Here is a 17,940-nt window from a genome sequence, read left to right as displayed (position 1 = left end):
GTAGATGGGCCCTGCCGTCTATGTCTCCTGGGTGAAGTGGACCCCTGTTTCACTCTGTGACATCATAAAATCCACACTGAAGCACTCACAACAGGCAGAGGAACTGACGTCAGTTGTCTGCCAGTATATAGCCGTCAAACGGGTGTATATTTGTGTGGGGCGGCTGTACTCACTATGTCCTGGCAAATGTATCCAATGGCCTCCAATGTAGACTCCTTCATGTGTTCAGTGCTGGCGGGGTCGGTTACATTGGCCACCAGCTGGGGGATGAGCTCGGGCCACTGGCTCACTGTGATCTCGGCGCAGGCGATCCCTGCCACACACTGAGACGCAGAGCTGGGCCTGTATGTCTCTGTACCTAGAGTCTGGAGAACCTGTGGTGACAGATGGAGATGGCGATCAGATACACACATATATATTTTTACACAAGGTAGAAAATGGACATTGGTCACCATGTAAAAATCTTAAACTGTGTATAGGTCTCAGATACAATGGTTAAGTTATACATCACACTTTCAGCGTGGTGCATGATTTATCATCATGGACCAGACAAACTCACCATCATTACTAGCTTTGCTTTTATTACAAAACATATGAGGTACTCTGCCACCACATAGATTAAAACGTAAACACATCATGCTTCCTTACAAAGTTCTTGATCTCGCGGCGCGCGTTGGCATCGATGGCCAGCCATCTCTGCTGGTAGCCGGTCTTGACGTCTGGGTCTTTGGAGGTCAGGGAGTTCTTCACCTGCAGGCCGGCTGCCACACGAGCCACCTGGGTGTTACCTGGGTTGGCTAGGACCTTGGACAGCTCCACCAGAAAGGTCGGCTGGATGGGGAGGTGAAAGGCAACATTGTTAGAGACAAAAGGATAAGAGTGCTTTTCTGTGAGGCGGTAGAGGGCAAAGGGAGAAGTGGAAAGGAAGAGTAGAAAGCATGGGGTGACAGCATGAGATGAGAGGATGTGCAAAAAGGAGGTCAAATATAAGATGGACTCTGCATGAACACAGCAGAGAGTAGGGGACAGATAAGCGGAGGAGTCACATATTCATGTACCGGTATACATATTATCTCGCCACTGTACTGCTGGGTGTATAAAACAGTGAGCTGTATTCACACAAGCTTGTCATCATATACTGTATATATTGTATATGGACAAACATTACACACATCTCCATCCTCCACAGCAATAGACTGCTTCACAGAGGGCCCTCACTAGCTAAAGCCATAAATATCTAGCACCACCGCTGCATAACATTTTTATTATGCTCTGCCTCGTTTCCTACTACAGTGAAGGTAAGGGTGAGGTCCAATGACATGCAGAGGTCAGTGACTCCATCTATATAGAAAAGATACCAAATCCTGCAAGGCTGTCCACCTCTGAACAGCGCTCAGCGGGTCAAAGGAGACCCAATTGGTCTGCAGTTCCAACTCCGATTTTCCCCCTGGACCCCCCTGGGGTTTAAGGTATTCTATAATAAGTTAACATACGTCTTATTAAACGATTAGGTTGCATGTCAAAGTAGCTACTAACCCCCTTATGTTTGACCTAATGTACACTAGCTGATAGCTGCTTTTCAGAGCGTTAACCACTTAACACCATCCTTCCTTGCCCGGGGTCTCCCAAGGGTCTGTACTTGACCCACTACTTTTCCCCCTGTGCACCAAATATCTTCTCTTGAAAATAGCCAATCTACAAGCTCCCAAGACATTATGTGTTCACTGTGTTGTAATGGATGAATACATTTTTTATTGTGAGCTTTAAGGCCACTTTGCAGAGGTTTGAGTGTTGTGGTTACTTTGCCATGATGCAACAAAAGGTGGGCAAGAAATCAAAAATAATTTCTCAATTGGCTAGAAATTGATCATTTCAAATACTAGAGGTTCCCGTGGGGCCTCTACGGTGGTCCCCGTTGGGCACTGGCCTACTTGGAATGATTATGTCTGTTCTCGAGTTGTGTGGATTACAGACGTACACACGGAGAGTCGAGACTTGGTGGATTTATAGTTAGATGTTACTCTTACTTTTTTTTATTAGGGAAAAAACTGAATTGTATCCACGGAAGTGGATCCAGATCTTCGAATAAAATCAACAGGAAGTTGACAAACAAGCAGTGCTGGGGTTGGTGGTGTTCTACAATGTCAGAAGCAGCTGGTTTGTGTTCGTTTATGGGCTAAAGAACCAGCATTAGAGTGGTCTTGCCGTACACGTACAATGTAAGTCAATGAGACATATTTTGAATCATCAATTTTGAAATTATTTCTTGCCCACCTTTTGAGTTACATCATGTAACCATGGTAAGGATATGTTGTGCTTACTCCGTCTATGCTAATGGAGAATATGACAAGTCGGCCTAGATGACTATGCAAATACAGTAGCTCTTTTCTGTGCTTTACTTCCTCTTCCCTCATGTGCAACCTGGTTACATTTATTTCAGGCATTCAACCAAACTTATTTTTAAGCTACTTTTTCAGGTCATGTCCAACCTAATAAAAACACAATCCTTTATGTTTTCCCTGGTATGTTACTTTCTGAATGAGTGTCACATTTCTTTCTCCAGAATGCAGCATGCTCTTCTTTTAACAAAAACATGCATCCCTTAAGGCTTAAGCTTAGGCCACCCACCCACCCTCTTGGCTGCGTTACCAACCAGGCCTCTAAAAGCCACAGAAAACGCTGCGTTGGTTTGTCTTACAACTCGGCCTCCCCTGCCATCTCCTGTCTAATGCTTTCGACTGTTGCTGACTAGAACATTGTCATGCACTTTTCAAGTGAAGTCAATCCATAAGGAGGACTTCCATTGATAGGCACGAATCTGGGCATTTTGGTCTGGAGCCACAGTGGATCATTATCCCAAAACTGTTATTTTGGCATTGTACTAGTAAGCCATATTATTAACACGTTTTGTTGTAGATCTGCCGTCTTTGGAAAAACGTGGCCATTATGACATGCACAAAATATGGACACTAGATTGACAGTGGTTAACGCTAGATATATTACCTGTGTGGTGGTACGTCACCTGCCAGAGTGCGTAATGAGTGAATAAACTCAACTGCCACAGCAATAATTTACCAGCATGTCCGGCATTCATGTCTCACATTAATTACATCTACTCTACAAAGGAAAAAAACTGAAATCTGATTTAGAAATGAAAAGTCCCATGCACCCAAATATGCTCAATTTTCTTGCGTCACCGTCTACTGTTACGTTGTATGCTGGAGACTCAATCCACCCATTTCTCCATAAAACGTATAACCATGTCAATCAGAGGTTAAGGTCAATTAACAGCTGGCCTAATTAACCAGTAGGCCAAAACTCTGTGGAGGTCTGTATATCCAAATGTCACAGTATATTATTTACATAGAACTTGTATATGGGGCAACTATGGTACAGGAGTGGGGTAACTATACTAGAGATGCAGATATTACTTGGACAGTACATTTATTTGAACCTAAGAGGAAATAGGGTGTTGCAGCCTACAAGCTCCAGCCCTTCCCTGGTGGGATTGGGGTGCATCTGCCATGGAATGCTAACGCTAGCAAGCTTGGGCTGTCTCCTTTCATTCACTGCTCAAACTGATGTCTAACTCTCTGTGCGTGTGTATAGAACTCTGTGTGTAGTGTGTAATGTGTGGGTCTCGTTTCGCTAGTCAGCCATCGTGTGTAGGTGGGGTGTGTGGCGAGGAAGGGAGGGAGGGCCCAGCCCATGGAAAAGCCGGGCGGGTCACTCACTGTCTGCTAGCTAGCGGAGTCCTCAATCTGGCCACCATACTTGTGGCGCTAACCTACTTTCACATCAGCAGTAAAAATATAAATGTATATACACACACACACATTATACGCCCCCAAAATAACCACAGTACTGACCAGGTTCTCAATCGCTGCCTGCTCCAGAAACTTCTGTGCCGCTTCCAATTCATTTCGATCTGAGAGAGAGAGATGGGTCGGGGTTACTCAATGTAATGCTAGCTAATTTAGCTAGCTGAAAAAATGCTAGCTAAGCATGCTTGTCTGTGACAGTAGTACCGAAACTGAAACAGTCGGACCGCCACAGATGTAGGGCGTCTCGTGTTGTTCATGAGCCCCGCTAGTGTGATTTAGTTGTGAATTCCATTCAGTTGTGGGTTGGATCCATTTACACTGAAACATGACATTACACGCAAGGATGGATGAGAGACGGGTTCTGGTGCCAAGTAACATGCTTCCATCCATCCAGACCCTCAGCTAGCCGAGTCAACTTTTTAACCTGATTAGTCTTTACAGTGATCAACACAAAACCGGTTCAAATATCAACGACACACCGCCGTTTAAACCAGACAACACAGCGTTGTTGGGGTCGGCATATATAATTTCGAATGATGTAATAGTCACTTTTTAGGTGCTTAAAGTTAGCAGAGGGAAAGGGCCGACTTCATTTGCACATCAACAGCCCGCTAACCAGCTAACCATACTAGCTAACACACACAACACCAGCATGGGCAGGCAGGGTGTGGGTCGCCATGGCTGCTACGACTAGTAGTGCAATCATGCAATGCAGCTGTCACAAGAATCACGCTTAGTCACGTCAAGCCGCAACAACCCCGTTGATTTACTGACATTTATTATATCAGACGGAGGGGCTTTGACACAGCCCTCTCTTGTTGCGTGTGTCAGACCTTCCACCGCCAAAACACAACGCATGTTCGACAACCCGCACCCCTCCACTCAGCCACGGCGGTTAGCGTGTTAGCATCATGGAGCCGCATCCCGCAGCGAGCAGGCCGTGTGTGGCTAGTTAGCTAGCAGCAACATAGTTGCGCGCCCGGCGTAGCGCAAGCGAAAAACAGCCGATCTACAAGCCCGCAGCGCGTGGCGATCGCCACGCGCTGCGGGCTTGTAGATCGGCCGTTTTCCGCTTGCGCGACACAGGCCAACGGACGCGTATAAATCCCGGCTATAGCATCGACGTGCTAACAAACTTAGCACTCCCTTCAACCCGGCTCTCCCAACTTTCCCCACTTCGTCTCGCAGCGACAGTTGAACGCGGGGCCAGTGGCCACTAAAGCCGGGTTCCTGTCGACTGCTCTCGGACACAAATGGACACATGGTTGTCACCTGGAGAGACGGTCTTCTCGAGGATTGTGATGAGCTCCATCCTTGATCCCCGGGTCGGTGTACGGTAACAGCGGCCGCTCTGCTTCGGGCTACTTCTTGCTTTGCTGTGGTGCGCTGCTGCTTCTTATCCGGGGGGTGGGTGGTGAAGTCAGTCAACTCGTCGCTATGCTAACGGGGGGGCTAACCGCTAACAGTTTCGATTGCCGCGCAACAACTCAAACCGGATTAGATTTCCTTCTAGCCCCGACGCCGCTTTGCTTTCCTCGTTAACTAACTAACTAACGGGGGAAACGTGGATGATGATGATGATGATATAAGTCGGCGGCGGAAATAAAAAAGACACCCGGCGACTAGAACGGCGTGTCCACTCACTCGTCCCCGGGCCGGCACGTCCGACTCAGTTGACGGTCGGGGGGGGGTTCTTCTTGCTCTACTGTGAACGTGGGATAGTAAACGTGAACACGAGCTGCAGGACCAAATGGCGTGTTTTCGGAGCAGCGGGGCTGCCTGTTCGCATCCTGTCTGTGTGTGTCGCTCCTCGGTAGGCAGGGAGGGAAACTAAAAGGGCCGCACGTTGTCTCCCCGGCGGAAGGATATGGCGCTCCTCTCTCTGCGGTCGTTGGTTTACTATACAGACAGGCAGCTTTAGAAAAGGACGGAAGTCCCGCTTTAAGTTTAGGCATGTCTTTATTCTTTAACATTTCTTTTCACCCCCCCCCCCCCTTAACATTAACCTTGGATCAAGGCTGTCATGTCATAATGCACAATTTGATTTTGATATTAGCATACATGCAAATATCAAAATCAATAAAATACGATCCATCTATGCAAATATCAAAATCGATCAAATACATATATAGGCTGTTGATCCAAGGCTATAACATTTTCAGAATTGTTTTTCCTAGCATTTTTTTCATCCTAAATTAAGTTTTAGCATGGGGTTAAATTAAGTTATGACCTGGCGAGCATGCCAACCCCCTGCCATCTAAAACATTTCAAACACTTTCATATTATGTTTCCTAAAGATGTTCATTTGTTTCTAAATGAAGTTTAGGCATGGGTTTAACCGCTCTGGCATACCAAACATTCCCCTTTTTTTTCTTTCCTAAAGTTTTCTAAATTCTTCAGATTGTTTTCTTCTAAAAATAGCACACTTATAAATAAGCTCACAACTTGTAGCTTGTAGATCTGCTATTTTCAAATAGACAAAGTACAAAATAGGGTTAAAGTGGTTAATTGATTAGATTTAGTTTATGCATGGGGTGGTTAATTAATTAACTTTAATCCAGTTTAGATAGTTTTGTGCATTTGGTGCAGTTTATTAGGTTAAGGATATGGGAAGGGCGGGACTTCCGTCCTTCTCTCTGGGGTGGCCATAGTCACATGACCATTCTTTGCTGTTCCCGCGCGACCGCATTGGTTTGGTTGCTCTTTGCGCACATGTGCGTCAGTTAGTTTCTTGCTTTTAGGCTGCTGATGCTGCTACAAATAATTGTAAAATATTTCAGCACATTTCATTTCATAAACATCCAGTTTTACAATATCCTTTATTAATTCTCTAATTTCTCTCTCTCTCTCTCTCTCTCTCTAGACTCCTAGAGCATCGCAGTCCCTCCCCCTTTCAGAACGATGAGTGGCACAGGAAATTAATCGCAATGCATTTTTCCCATAGGCTTTTCTTAAAGTATTTATTTAAAGACGGTTACGCCGTGGACAAAGCCAACTCGGATCGTGACAAATCATGACAATGAACACAATGTTTTGGGCCGATCAAATAATTTATAAGAAGAAAAACAAAACAAATAGTGTTGTCTCCTGCCTTTATTTTCTTCTTTCTAATGATTTGGTCCGCCTGGGTGACCGGTGACGGCAGACTGCTGGGCGAGCGCTGGCGCTTTGGGAGATGTATGAGTTGCTGTCCGGCTCCATATAGATCTAGCTGATGATTCAGTCTTCTCAATGTTTGGCTATCCATCCAGGGTTTGATGAGGTCAGTGTTATGATCTTCATATATGTTATCTTTAGGTTACTTATCTTATCTCAGTTTAGCCGGGGGAGACAGATTTATGACCAGTGGTTGTTGACCCAAACTGACTTATAGTCAAGTGATTAAAGAGGATTATGGTCCACAATTTTGACAGTTGGTTCTTCATAGGGACAATTAAGACCTGAAAAATCATCAATTATATTAAGGTATTCTCAAATGGTCACATGTAGGCTGAGAGAGCACCTCACATAAACAAACTTTATAGACCTTTTAAATTAAAACATTTTGAAAAAAAAAAAAAAACATGTATTTCCTGTTGCAGTGTTTTAATAATTATCAGTAGCTGCCAGGAAATTAACTTGAGTCCAAGCGTACTCTCTGTCCACTGAACCCTGACACAGACACTGAAAAAACACTCCATTGTCTCCACAGCAATGATCACTGCCACAATACAGAGCCCCAGCCTCTCCTAAAAAAAGTACAAATCCAATCCAATCCACTTTATTTATATAGCATGTTTTAAAACTCAGCGTTTACAAAGTGCTGTACAGGAGAAAAATAAAACAAATAGTGTTGTCTCCTGCCTTTATTTTCTTCTTTCTAATGATTTGATCGTCCCAAAATATTGTGTTCATTGTCATGATTTGTCACGATCCGAGTTGGCTTTGTCCGCGGCGTAACCGTCTTTAAATAAATACTTTAAGAAAAGCCTATGGGAAAAATGCATTGCGAGTGCACTAAAGCTATACCACACAGAAAAACAACAGCGAGAAAACAAAGTACAAACAGTGACAACAACTGAGACACATTACAGAAAAACAACAGCATCACAGTGAGACGAAACATATACAAGGACCGATGGAACTCAAGCGGGGTTAAAAGCCAAGGTAAAGAGGTGGGTCTTTAGGCGAGATTTAAAGGTCTCGATGGAGGGGGAGTGCGTTCCATAGTTTGGGGGCTACAACAGAAAAGGCTCGGTCGCCTCTGGACTTTAAGCGGGTCTTCTTTGTGACCCTGAGGTTTAGCTGGCCCTCAGACCGCAGTGACCTAGAAGGAGTATAAGCCTACAGTAAACCTCAATAAGGTCAGACACATACAGAGGAGCCAGACCATATAGATTTAAAGACAAATAAAATCATTTTAAAATCCACTCTGAAGCGGACAGGGAGCCAATGAAGGGAGGCCAAGACAGGTGTGATATGCTCACGTCTGCGAGTACCTGTGAGTAGACGAGCGGCTGAGTTTTGGACTAGCTGGAGTCGAGCAAGGGAGGCTTGGTTTAAACCAGCGTACAAAGCATTACAGTAGTCCAACCGCATAGATATGAAGGCATGGATAACCCGCTCAAAATCGCTAAAAGATAGCACAGACTTGATTTTGGCCAGCAGCCTCAGATGATAGAAACTAGAGCTAACTACCGCATTGACCTGTTTGTCAAGTTTAAGGGCATTGTCTAGTTTGACGCCAAGGTTTGAGACCACAGGTTTCACATATGGCTGCAGGGAACCTAGGTCAGTGGGAACGATACCAGGACCGCTAGGTCCAAACACTATAACCTCCGTTTTACTTTCGTTGACACTTAGAAAATGAAGAGCCATCCATGCCTTGATGTCACTTAGACAGTCAAGCAGAGGTTTCAGGGAGCCGTTATTGTCCTTTTTAAGGGGCATGTATATTTGCGAATCGTCCGCATAAAGGTGATACGAAATGCCATGTTTCTTAAAGATAAGGCCAATAGGAAATCACTCACACTACCGTCAACCTGTCCTATAGCCTGTGATATTTTCAGATCCGCAGAATGCAGTGAATCAGGCTGGAACCCAGGCTACCATCAACCCACAAGTCTCCTCTGTTATATAGGCCTACTTGGGTCCACGTTTATTTTGTGTTGTAGTGTTTGTGAATATAAATAGCTGACAGGAAATAAACGTGGACCCAAAGCTGTTCCCTAGCAACGCAATTTCACTCAATGTAAAGCTCATGCAAGTAAATTGAAGATGCAGATTATTTTGGGGATGTTTTTATTTTTATTTTATGTCAATGAATCGACATGAAAAATTCGAATAGGTTCTAATAGAGCTTGCAGATCTATATTTTTTCTATTTTTAAAACTATCGTAAAAAATAAATTCCAATAGAGTTTGCAGATCTGCTATTTATTAAGATCTGCTTTTTTTTCTATTTTTAAAATAATTGTTCATTAATCGTAATCGAGGGAAAAGTTTGAAATAATCACGATATTCATGATTTGAAGTCTTGCCCAAATGTAGACACCTTTACAAACACATTGGTGAAGAAAGTTCTTGGTAAGAAATGTATTCCCAGATTTGACATTATTATTCTGGCGGTGTCAGGTTAAAATCGACCAGCTTCATCAGGAATCGTGTGCTTGCTTTATGCTAAGAAATATGTTGTATAGTTTCATTGATATTAATTTATTCATGCATTAAATTTCCCCATTGACATGAATGGGAATGAGAATATTGAATGCGAAAACTCACATTCAAGTATGTTTTTCTCAGAGACTATGTAAGCGCTATAGTTACAGCACTTAGAGGGGAGGTTAATAATTACAAAAATGAATTAACATATAATTACATCGGTCAGCCTCATGGTGGCGCTATAACAGCCGCCCTATACCTTTTGGCCTATAACTCTTGAACCGTATTTCCTTTTCCCTGGATTCCTTGGCTCATGACTTATCTCCCCATATAGACCACGCCCATTTGCGTCAGGAATAGGATTGATTTTCCGGAATTTCCGCCATTTAGAATTTTCTTCAAAACACACTTTGTGCTCCTCCACCTACAGATTTTGTCCAAATCTCACAAAAAGTGGTACACATGATCTCTGGACGTACCCAATTAAAACACCACAGGCAGAGTTTTGATCGTCCGTATCGTTCGGCCGTAATCGTCTTCTGAAGTTAGTGGGAGGGGGCGGGGCCTATTTTGCAAAGAATGCCACAAATCACAAACGGAATATCTAATCCACCCCAAATTTGAATCACATGTCGAGGGTGGATTCCATTTTCATCCATAGGGGGCACCACACTACTTTGGGTACCAGGGACATATTTATCTTTTGGGTCTAGGGCTCTAGGCCTAAAAAGTTTGGGTTTTGGCCCCTGTGATACGGAGCAGCCAGGGACACACCTGGACCAGGGAGTGAACCTGGGACTTTTGTTTCAGTGCACCCTAAGGCGGCCTCTCAGCTCTCTCGAAAATGTATTCACAACCTAGAAAACAATGATTGGAACAGTCATTTCATTTTCCAAAGTGTCCTATTATTGTACTGTCATGTCTGTGAATGGTTTTCAAGCAATTTCTTTTACAGTCTATGGTTTCAAGTAACTGGTTTTGCAGTGCACTAGTCTGGGGATCCAAATTTGAACATGAAGTCAAGAACCTATAGAATCATGTAATTAGACTTTATCTATTTCTCTATTAAAGCTGTTAACAGATTGCAAACATGTCGGAACATCACAAGCCCCCTTAGAGGCCTATTGTAATCATTGAGAAACACTGACGTGTTGTCGTTTTTTTGGACACCTCTGAAGTTCTAGTTTAGTTGAAAAATGAGTAGAGGCAGACACAAGATTGTAAAAAGAACCCCATTGTCTTTATTCAGTTAGTCATTTTACAGTAGTCACTCGTAAGTAGCTGCCTTGAGTTGGTTTTTCACTGTCTCTTTTTTTCCTTCTTATTGTTCCAACTTCCTCATTTTTGATCAACACAATGGAGAAGTCCATGGACAAAGTATAAAAAAAAGACCAAAAACGCAAAACAAACATAGAAAACAAAAATCAAAGAATGTGATAAAATGCCCCTTTTTCACAAAGAAACAGGAATTTTGGCAAAAGGTAATGGCGATGACAATGATGAAGAATATCCAGTGCATCTTTAAGGTGTAATGTTGATAACGATATGCAAGTGTGGCTGTTGAGTTCTTGGTCAACTTTACTAAGATACATGTGAAACTGAGCGATGAGGGGCGTGACATGCGTTATGTCCCGGTTCCTGATTGGATATGAGCTTTTTCTAAGATTATCTTCCAATCATGTTTGATCTCATCAGAAAAAACAGTGACTTGATTCTATGGAATTACTGTCAACAGTTCTCACTGTTGATTTGCATCAATATTATGCTAGGCTCAGGGCATCAATCCCCACGTTACAATCACAGTTAACAGAAAAATAAAATATAAAAATATATAGACAAAAACAATAGAAAAAAGGACCCATTCAAACTTTGAACAGTTTCACACATTGAAACATTGATCTGGTGTCTATGGCACAAGGCAATTTTCTGCCACATTGGGCATGATGAGCGTGGCTGGGCTATCTTTCTGTACCCGTCCCTGCAGCCCTAAAACATCACAGTACATTTGATATGGCAGGGCTGATAAAACGAGCAGCACAGCTTCATGGCAATTTGACGACAAATAACATTCTTCTAATGGCCTAATTGTGGGTGTCCAACCTCCACTAGCTAATTTGGAAAAGGTTAGGTACAATGGCTGTTCTACGTAGGGAAATGTCTCTATCCCTCATTTTGGCTATTTTATTTTTTGTCCTGGTGATGTATACATTTTAGAATATAACAATCCCTTTTTGCTCCCCCAGTCAGTGCCACAGCCACTGCCTTCTATGATAGGACATTAATTCACACATTGCCATGTTTACAGATACTATAAGTGTAACCCGAATTTATACTTAATATGAACTTGTTGCTCACCGATAGATTTTCAACTAAAACATTCTTTTTTCCGTCCTCTTAACGCTGGGTTAAATCAGTTTTCTTTCATTTTTGGCGAGTGGCACGGTGATACAATAAGTTAGGCTTCAAACAATTAAAGTAAACAGTCAGAAGCAGCATTGAGAAGTGACTGGAGACATTATATAGGTCTGCTTTGTTTGTATTGCCCGCTCTACTCTGAAATATTTTATTTCTTGCCTCACCATGTGACACTTTATGTGGCCTTGTTCACAAAATGATACTAATGCTCAAATGTCTCATTCACGACACACAATCCAAGGCTAGTTTGTAAACAAATACAAGTTGCAACGATGCCGAAATCAGTTGTCAGTACTGATTCTCAACTTTCTGAATATATACTTGAAAAGTTAAGACTGTTCCATATCATTGTTTTACAGTAATCGATCCACACAACCCAGGATAAGGTCAACCTGACCTTTCCGCCCAACTCTAAGACAGACAAAACAGATTCATGGAACTTTGCAATGTTCAAGAACATGATCAGAGCATTTCTTACAAAAAAAAAAGAAAAAAAAAGACACAGGAGGTAATGAGAGATAAGTACACATGAGAAAACAGAATCAACAATAAATGGATGGAGAGTTGTTGCACGCCCCCCTCCCCTGCCCCATACACACAGGAAAATAAACCAGTAATGAGGCAGTGTGGAAAACAGTAAACACAGGAATGTTTCCATCAGAAATTAATGTCTTTGCCATAACAAATGGCACAACTTACAATTATGATTACAAAAAATAATAATCAAGAGTGCTGTGGTAAGAAAAAACAATTATACACCTGAGAAAACATGACAAATCACATCCCTACACATGGATGGAAAATGAAACATTGCAATGGCTTCTTTCAGAGCCAAAGACAATGACGAATAGACAATGATGTGTAAAGCTTAATTTATATACCATTGCACGACATATGCATGGTGCATAAATTAGGCTTCAGAGGCCACAGAAGATGATGTGGAGGGCTTTGATGTTGTGTGGGGAACATTCAAATGAAAGAAAAGAAGAGTGAAAGGAGTCAGGGATCCATGATTGAGGCGAACGTTGAAGACATCGAGGCTCAGTTTCTAACACCCAGAGCTGTCGGTATGATTTTTTTAACACTTGCGCACAAACACAGTCACACACACACACACACACACAGACACACACAGACAGGTGTGTACACCAGGAACAGACACAAAAGGGGAATGCCTTGGCCAAAAACCAACCAGAAGTAATATTCACTCCTAATGCTATAGAGAAAAGTGCTGTCTTCACCAATACTGTCAGTGCTAACGTGTACAACCCCCAATAGCAGCTCGAGTCATTTAGTCAGATGGAGCCAGGTAGCTAACTATGTGCCCATTGGCGCTTTACAGGTTAATAGTGCGAGGCGGTAATACCCATGTAGAGATTATTATATATTTGTATAAAGCAACATTGTGCTGGACCAACAGAGCTATATGAAATGTTTTGTTCCAAAATGAGATGGGCCGTTTCAAAAGTATGTCAAATTCACACTCAATGATTGATGACGGTTGGAAAAGCCCTTGATTGGCAAAATGTGTACATTACACCTTTACAGACTGGACGAGGTAATGATCCACACCCCCTTCGCCCACAAAGCATTTTGGAGTAGAACTCTTCATATGACCCAGCTGAGAATATCAAGCAGTACAATTGAACCCTACCATTTTGGGACTGCCTAGGTTTGCTTAAATCATCTCAGTACCAAGATGGTCATCGTCCCATTGGCTTATGGGAATCATGCTGCATTGCATATGCAACTTAATGTATGTTTCAGACTTTAAACAGTTTATACATTCCTAAAGTCCACGTCTAGTTCTGCGTCAGTGTTCCAGCCTCACTAAGAACACAGAGACGGCGGAAGACAAGAAGATGAGAAACCACTGGATCCCCCAGTTGTACAGTATTTACACAGTAAGCAGCATATGTCCAGACGTGGAGGGATTCAAACCTGCATCGTCGTATGGTTCTGGTTCTTCGGCTCAAAGTTTGCCACATCTGAGGCAGATAAATCCGGTATAGGTCAGCCAATTCATCTCCAGCTCTCCCTATATCTATCCACTCATCCACTCATCGGACACCCATCATTTTGCAGCCTGCCCCTTACATGAAACTCGATTGTTACAGAGAAGTTGACAGCCCACTTTCAGGCTACTGCACATAGAAGTCGATGAAGCGATAACTATGGCATAATGGAACAAAGGAAAAGGAGGAGCGATGGCACATAATAAGGCTAAAAAGAGTTGAAGGAGGCATATGTGAGGAGTGTTGGATCTCCTGGAGTTTGTTTGGTGTTTGTTGTTGGGGGTAAGGTGTTTACACTGAGCCTGGGTGGGGCTGGAATCTTGCTTCTTGTCTTTCATATTAATTGTCAGTTTGTATGTAGGCTGATACTGTGCGTCCTGCAGGCTGTACGATCTGTACCGTATTGTATTGCAGACTAGAAGCTTAAACCTAATTTATAATTTGTCGTAAGACTGTGGGTGAAAATAATCACCTCACCTTTTCACTTGAAAATAATTCATTTCTTGGCAAAAGCGACACGGCATTGGGATGAAGCATGAGTTGATTTAGCAGTCGTGTGCACAGTCTCAGCTTCTCTCCATTTGTTACCAACGTCATAAACTTTTAACACTGATGCGCCTCACCAAACCCACACACTTCCCAACCCACACTGGATGTGCTACTCATTGGGGCAACTAGATAGCTAAAGCAGGGGGAGTGTTCAGTTTGCAAGCCTCTGAAGAGCTAAACCTTTGACTGATATGTACAGATAGCTGATTGCCAGGCGCAGCACCAATGGTGTGTTGCGTTAATAGATGAGACATTAAAGCTACCTCATGATAGGTCACTGGCTAGCGATATCGGCCCACAACGTCAGCTTCAGATAACTTATACACTCACAAAACAAGGAAATGTCATGATCAGGTCAACACGAGCCCAAGATGGCTGAGGAAAATGAATGGATGACTTCTAATAACATAGGTTCTGCGCAGTGCGTGAGCACAGCTAGTTCTGTCTAGGTGCAATTCTGCATCTGTCTAGGTACAATTCTGCATCATGAATCCTGTCATGTTACACAATAATTTAACCCAACTTGATCCTATAAATACTGCCCATCTCCCACTTTTCTGACATTTGTATGTCAAAGCTAAAGCTGTCACAATACCAAAAAGTTGTGATACAGATATGAGCCAGTTATAACTTGATGGCTAGATCAGTCTCAGTGACAGAGGCAGGTTAACAGCACAAACTAGCATTCACATTTTCTTCTCAATTTCTTTGGCTTTTGTATGAAGCAACAAGCAGGATTCTGTAAGTGTATATAGACTTAATCTTTGTTGCCTTATAGTTTAAATCTGGACATTCACGTGCGCGCACACACACACACACACACACACACACACACACACACACACCTAACTGTGAAGAGTTGTCTTACTTGGGACATTCATTTTGATGTTTTGTCCTGTATCGTGACAGCATGACAGTATTCAAGTATACAGTAAAATCTTCAATGTTAATTTATCCATTCGAAACTCTGACACTGGTTACATTTGTTAAATTAACAATCAGGATTTTATAGTGCACTGTTCACAACCATAGCTAAGACGTGGGGAAATCACCTCAGCTCAGAGGCGTATGATTATAGGCCTTCCCTGCAAAACCTCCAGGCAGAAGTTGGTTTCGTTTTTAAAGAGATACCTCACTCTGGAATACAATTTAAAGTTTTCACTAAATACTTTAACCTTGCAGTGTATACTTATCCAGTATTAGCTGATAACAAACTAAGAGTTTGAACACAATTAAGACTGGGCCAAAACACCACCGAGCCGGGCTACACTGGGGACGGAATTGGCACTGCAACGGTGCCTCTATAATCAATGGGAATCGGCTGTGGTGCGCCGGTTGTGCGTAAGCCCCAAACGTGAATCTTTTTCTTACGCAAGTGCTCTATTTTTCCGTGTGTCCACGGGAGTTACGCAAGCCCTTCGACTCGCCTTCAGAAGAAAAAAAACAGTAAATACGGAACTCCCCACGGACGAATTGTCGGTGCAGCCACCTAAATATGGTTCCGTTCCGTCCACAGTGAAGCCCCCCGTAAATATAAACAAGAGATCCCCTTCCCTGTTCGGTTAAAAATCTTCAACCATGAGTGTCTAAAGAAGGGGATTCACCGTTCCAACCAACAAGAATGCCAAATTTGGCGGAACGTGAAGTAATCGGTTCAGCTTGGGCAGTAAGCTTGTTCAAGAACATAAAACACTTTCCCCTAGATAATACAAATGGTACCAAGCTAAAATGTTTTGAGGGGGCGAAAAAGGAGAAAAAAATTAAAGAAATACTGCGTTTCCCCTTTCCTGGGACTGCAGCTATTGGCTAGCAGATGGATGGCCTTAAGTGGTGATTGGTTGGGTGGAAGGGAAGGGAGGGTTCAAAGGTTAAGGTAATTTACAGTAAACTACAGATATATACACACACCCAAATTGTACAGAGAACAAATATGTACATGCTCAGGTTTCTTTTTTTTAAACTATTTCCAAGACTTCTCTGTTCCAGCGCATCCTCCTGCTCTCTGTCCGACACTGTGGCCATCCTTTGAACACTTTTCTTGTAAATAAACAAACATACCTTCCCAAAAGCCCCAAGTAATTGTTGTAAGTTCTATATTGGGCTCACACCTTCTCTCTACCCCCAGACTGTCCTATTGCTTGCTGCCCCCTCCCAAATCTCGCCTCCCCTCCATGGTGTAGTGTAACTTGGGATGAGAGGCAGATAGGGACGTGGGGCCGGGGGGGGGGGGGGGGGGCAGAGGGTGTGTCAGGGGTCGGAAGCGGGCGTTGAATCGGTGGGTCTGATGACATCATAAAAGGGCGCCTTAGCTGTTCTTCAGCAGTGTTCTGTCTTCTGGGGGACAGGAGGAGGAGGAGGAAGAGGAGGAGGAAGAGGAGGGAGCGACTGTCGTGGTAGCAGACGAAGAGGAGGAGGTCGTGGCTGAGGAGGCCGTGGCAGAGGAGGAGGAGTAGGAGGACGACGACGACGATGAGGAGGAGGCAGGGTTCGGGGGGAACGAGAGGAGCTGTCCACTCTCGGAGGAGAGGAGGGAACAGGAGCGAAGGTCCACCGTTTGCAGAGAGGAGCAGCGACGCAACAACGGTACACACTGCTCCGTCACTTTAACACAACCTGGGGACACGCACACGCACACACACACACACACACACTCAGTGGCAAAACCATACAGACTGCTCCATCACCTGCAGATTTGTGTAACATTAATATAAGTATAGTGGGTATAGATCATCATGCTTGGAAGTTGTACGGTAACGACTTTCTGGCCTTAACAGCCCATACATCTATGCCATGCGCATACCCTCTATATATAGCATCTCTAACTGTATGTGCCTGTCACGTGTGAAGCCTGCCTGGTTCATGGTCGAAGCACATGGTTGTAAACACTTTCATAAACCCTTACATCCACATGTCAATCTGGGATAATTATGCAGGTGTGATGTGGTGGTGGAAATAGAAAACCACCCCTCCAAAGAAAAGCTAACTATTAACGCTATGCAAAAGTAATGGTGAAATCCATTTAAATGTGTTTCAGATGAACAAAATGGACCAAAGCAACACGTTACCAGAGGTGTTGTGCTGCCCATAATTTAACATACAAGTCATGTTAGAAATGTTTTATGCATACAATATTAATGTCGATATGATCTCATTCTGTATTAAAAAAATAAATAATTGTCCATTCTGAAAAATACATGTAACAGGGCATCTGCACTGCAGGCTTAGGAAGGTCAGATTTAACTTCAATACCTTATATTTAATTGTGTGAGCTTGTAGATCTGTTCATGCTGTTACTTTGGGCTTGTTTATCTGTACAATCGGACCGATTAAGTAATTCATCAAAAAACAACTAGAATCGGCCGACATCGATGTGTTTGCCGATTAATCGCCCGTCACTAAGAGCATGTTGACATCACTGTGCGTCAGGTTGCCTAGTTTTGTTTTTATGATCCATGTACACGAGTCACGACCTCGTTGATCAAGCCAAGGCAGGCACGG

The 17,940-nt window shown here is 43.2% G+C and overlaps 2 protein-coding genes across 5 annotated transcripts in view; both read right to left on the bottom strand.

Moving 5' to 3' along the window:
* The window catches only part of kpnb1 (karyopherin (importin) beta 1), a 28,476-nt gene extending 22,799 nt beyond the window's left edge, over positions 1–5,677 (bottom strand). For all 4 annotated transcript variants that reach the window (XM_083780177.1, XM_083780178.1, XM_083780179.1 and 1 more), the window contains exons 1-4: positions 5,097–5,677; positions 3,870–3,928; positions 649–831; positions 174–374 (exon numbers count right to left, since the gene is read on the bottom strand). In XM_083780177.1, coding sequence (XP_083636303.1) covers positions 174–374; positions 649–831; positions 3,870–3,928; positions 5,097–5,136 — 483 coding nt within the window. In that variant the 5' untranslated portion in view covers positions 5,137–5,677. The remainder of the gene's footprint in view (positions 1–173; positions 375–648; positions 832–3,869; positions 3,929–5,096) is intronic.
* Positions 5,678–10,681: 5,004 nt separating this feature from the next.
* fbxl19 (F-box and leucine rich repeat protein 19) overlaps positions 10,682–17,940 on the bottom strand; it is a 37,426-nt gene continuing 30,167 nt past the window's right edge. The window contains exon 11 of the mRNA XM_083780181.1: positions 10,682–17,055. Coding sequence (XP_083636307.1) covers positions 16,748–17,055 — 308 coding nt within the window. The 3' untranslated portion in view covers positions 10,682–16,747. The remainder of the gene's footprint in view (positions 17,056–17,940) is intronic.

This window comes from Protomyctophum parallelum (assembly GCF_964188405.1).
Source record: "Protomyctophum parallelum genome assembly, chromosome: 13".
Taxonomy (NCBI): Eukaryota; Metazoa; Chordata; class Actinopteri; order Myctophiformes; family Myctophidae; genus Protomyctophum; species Protomyctophum parallelum.
This window is presented reverse-complemented; position numbering and strand designations above follow the sequence as displayed.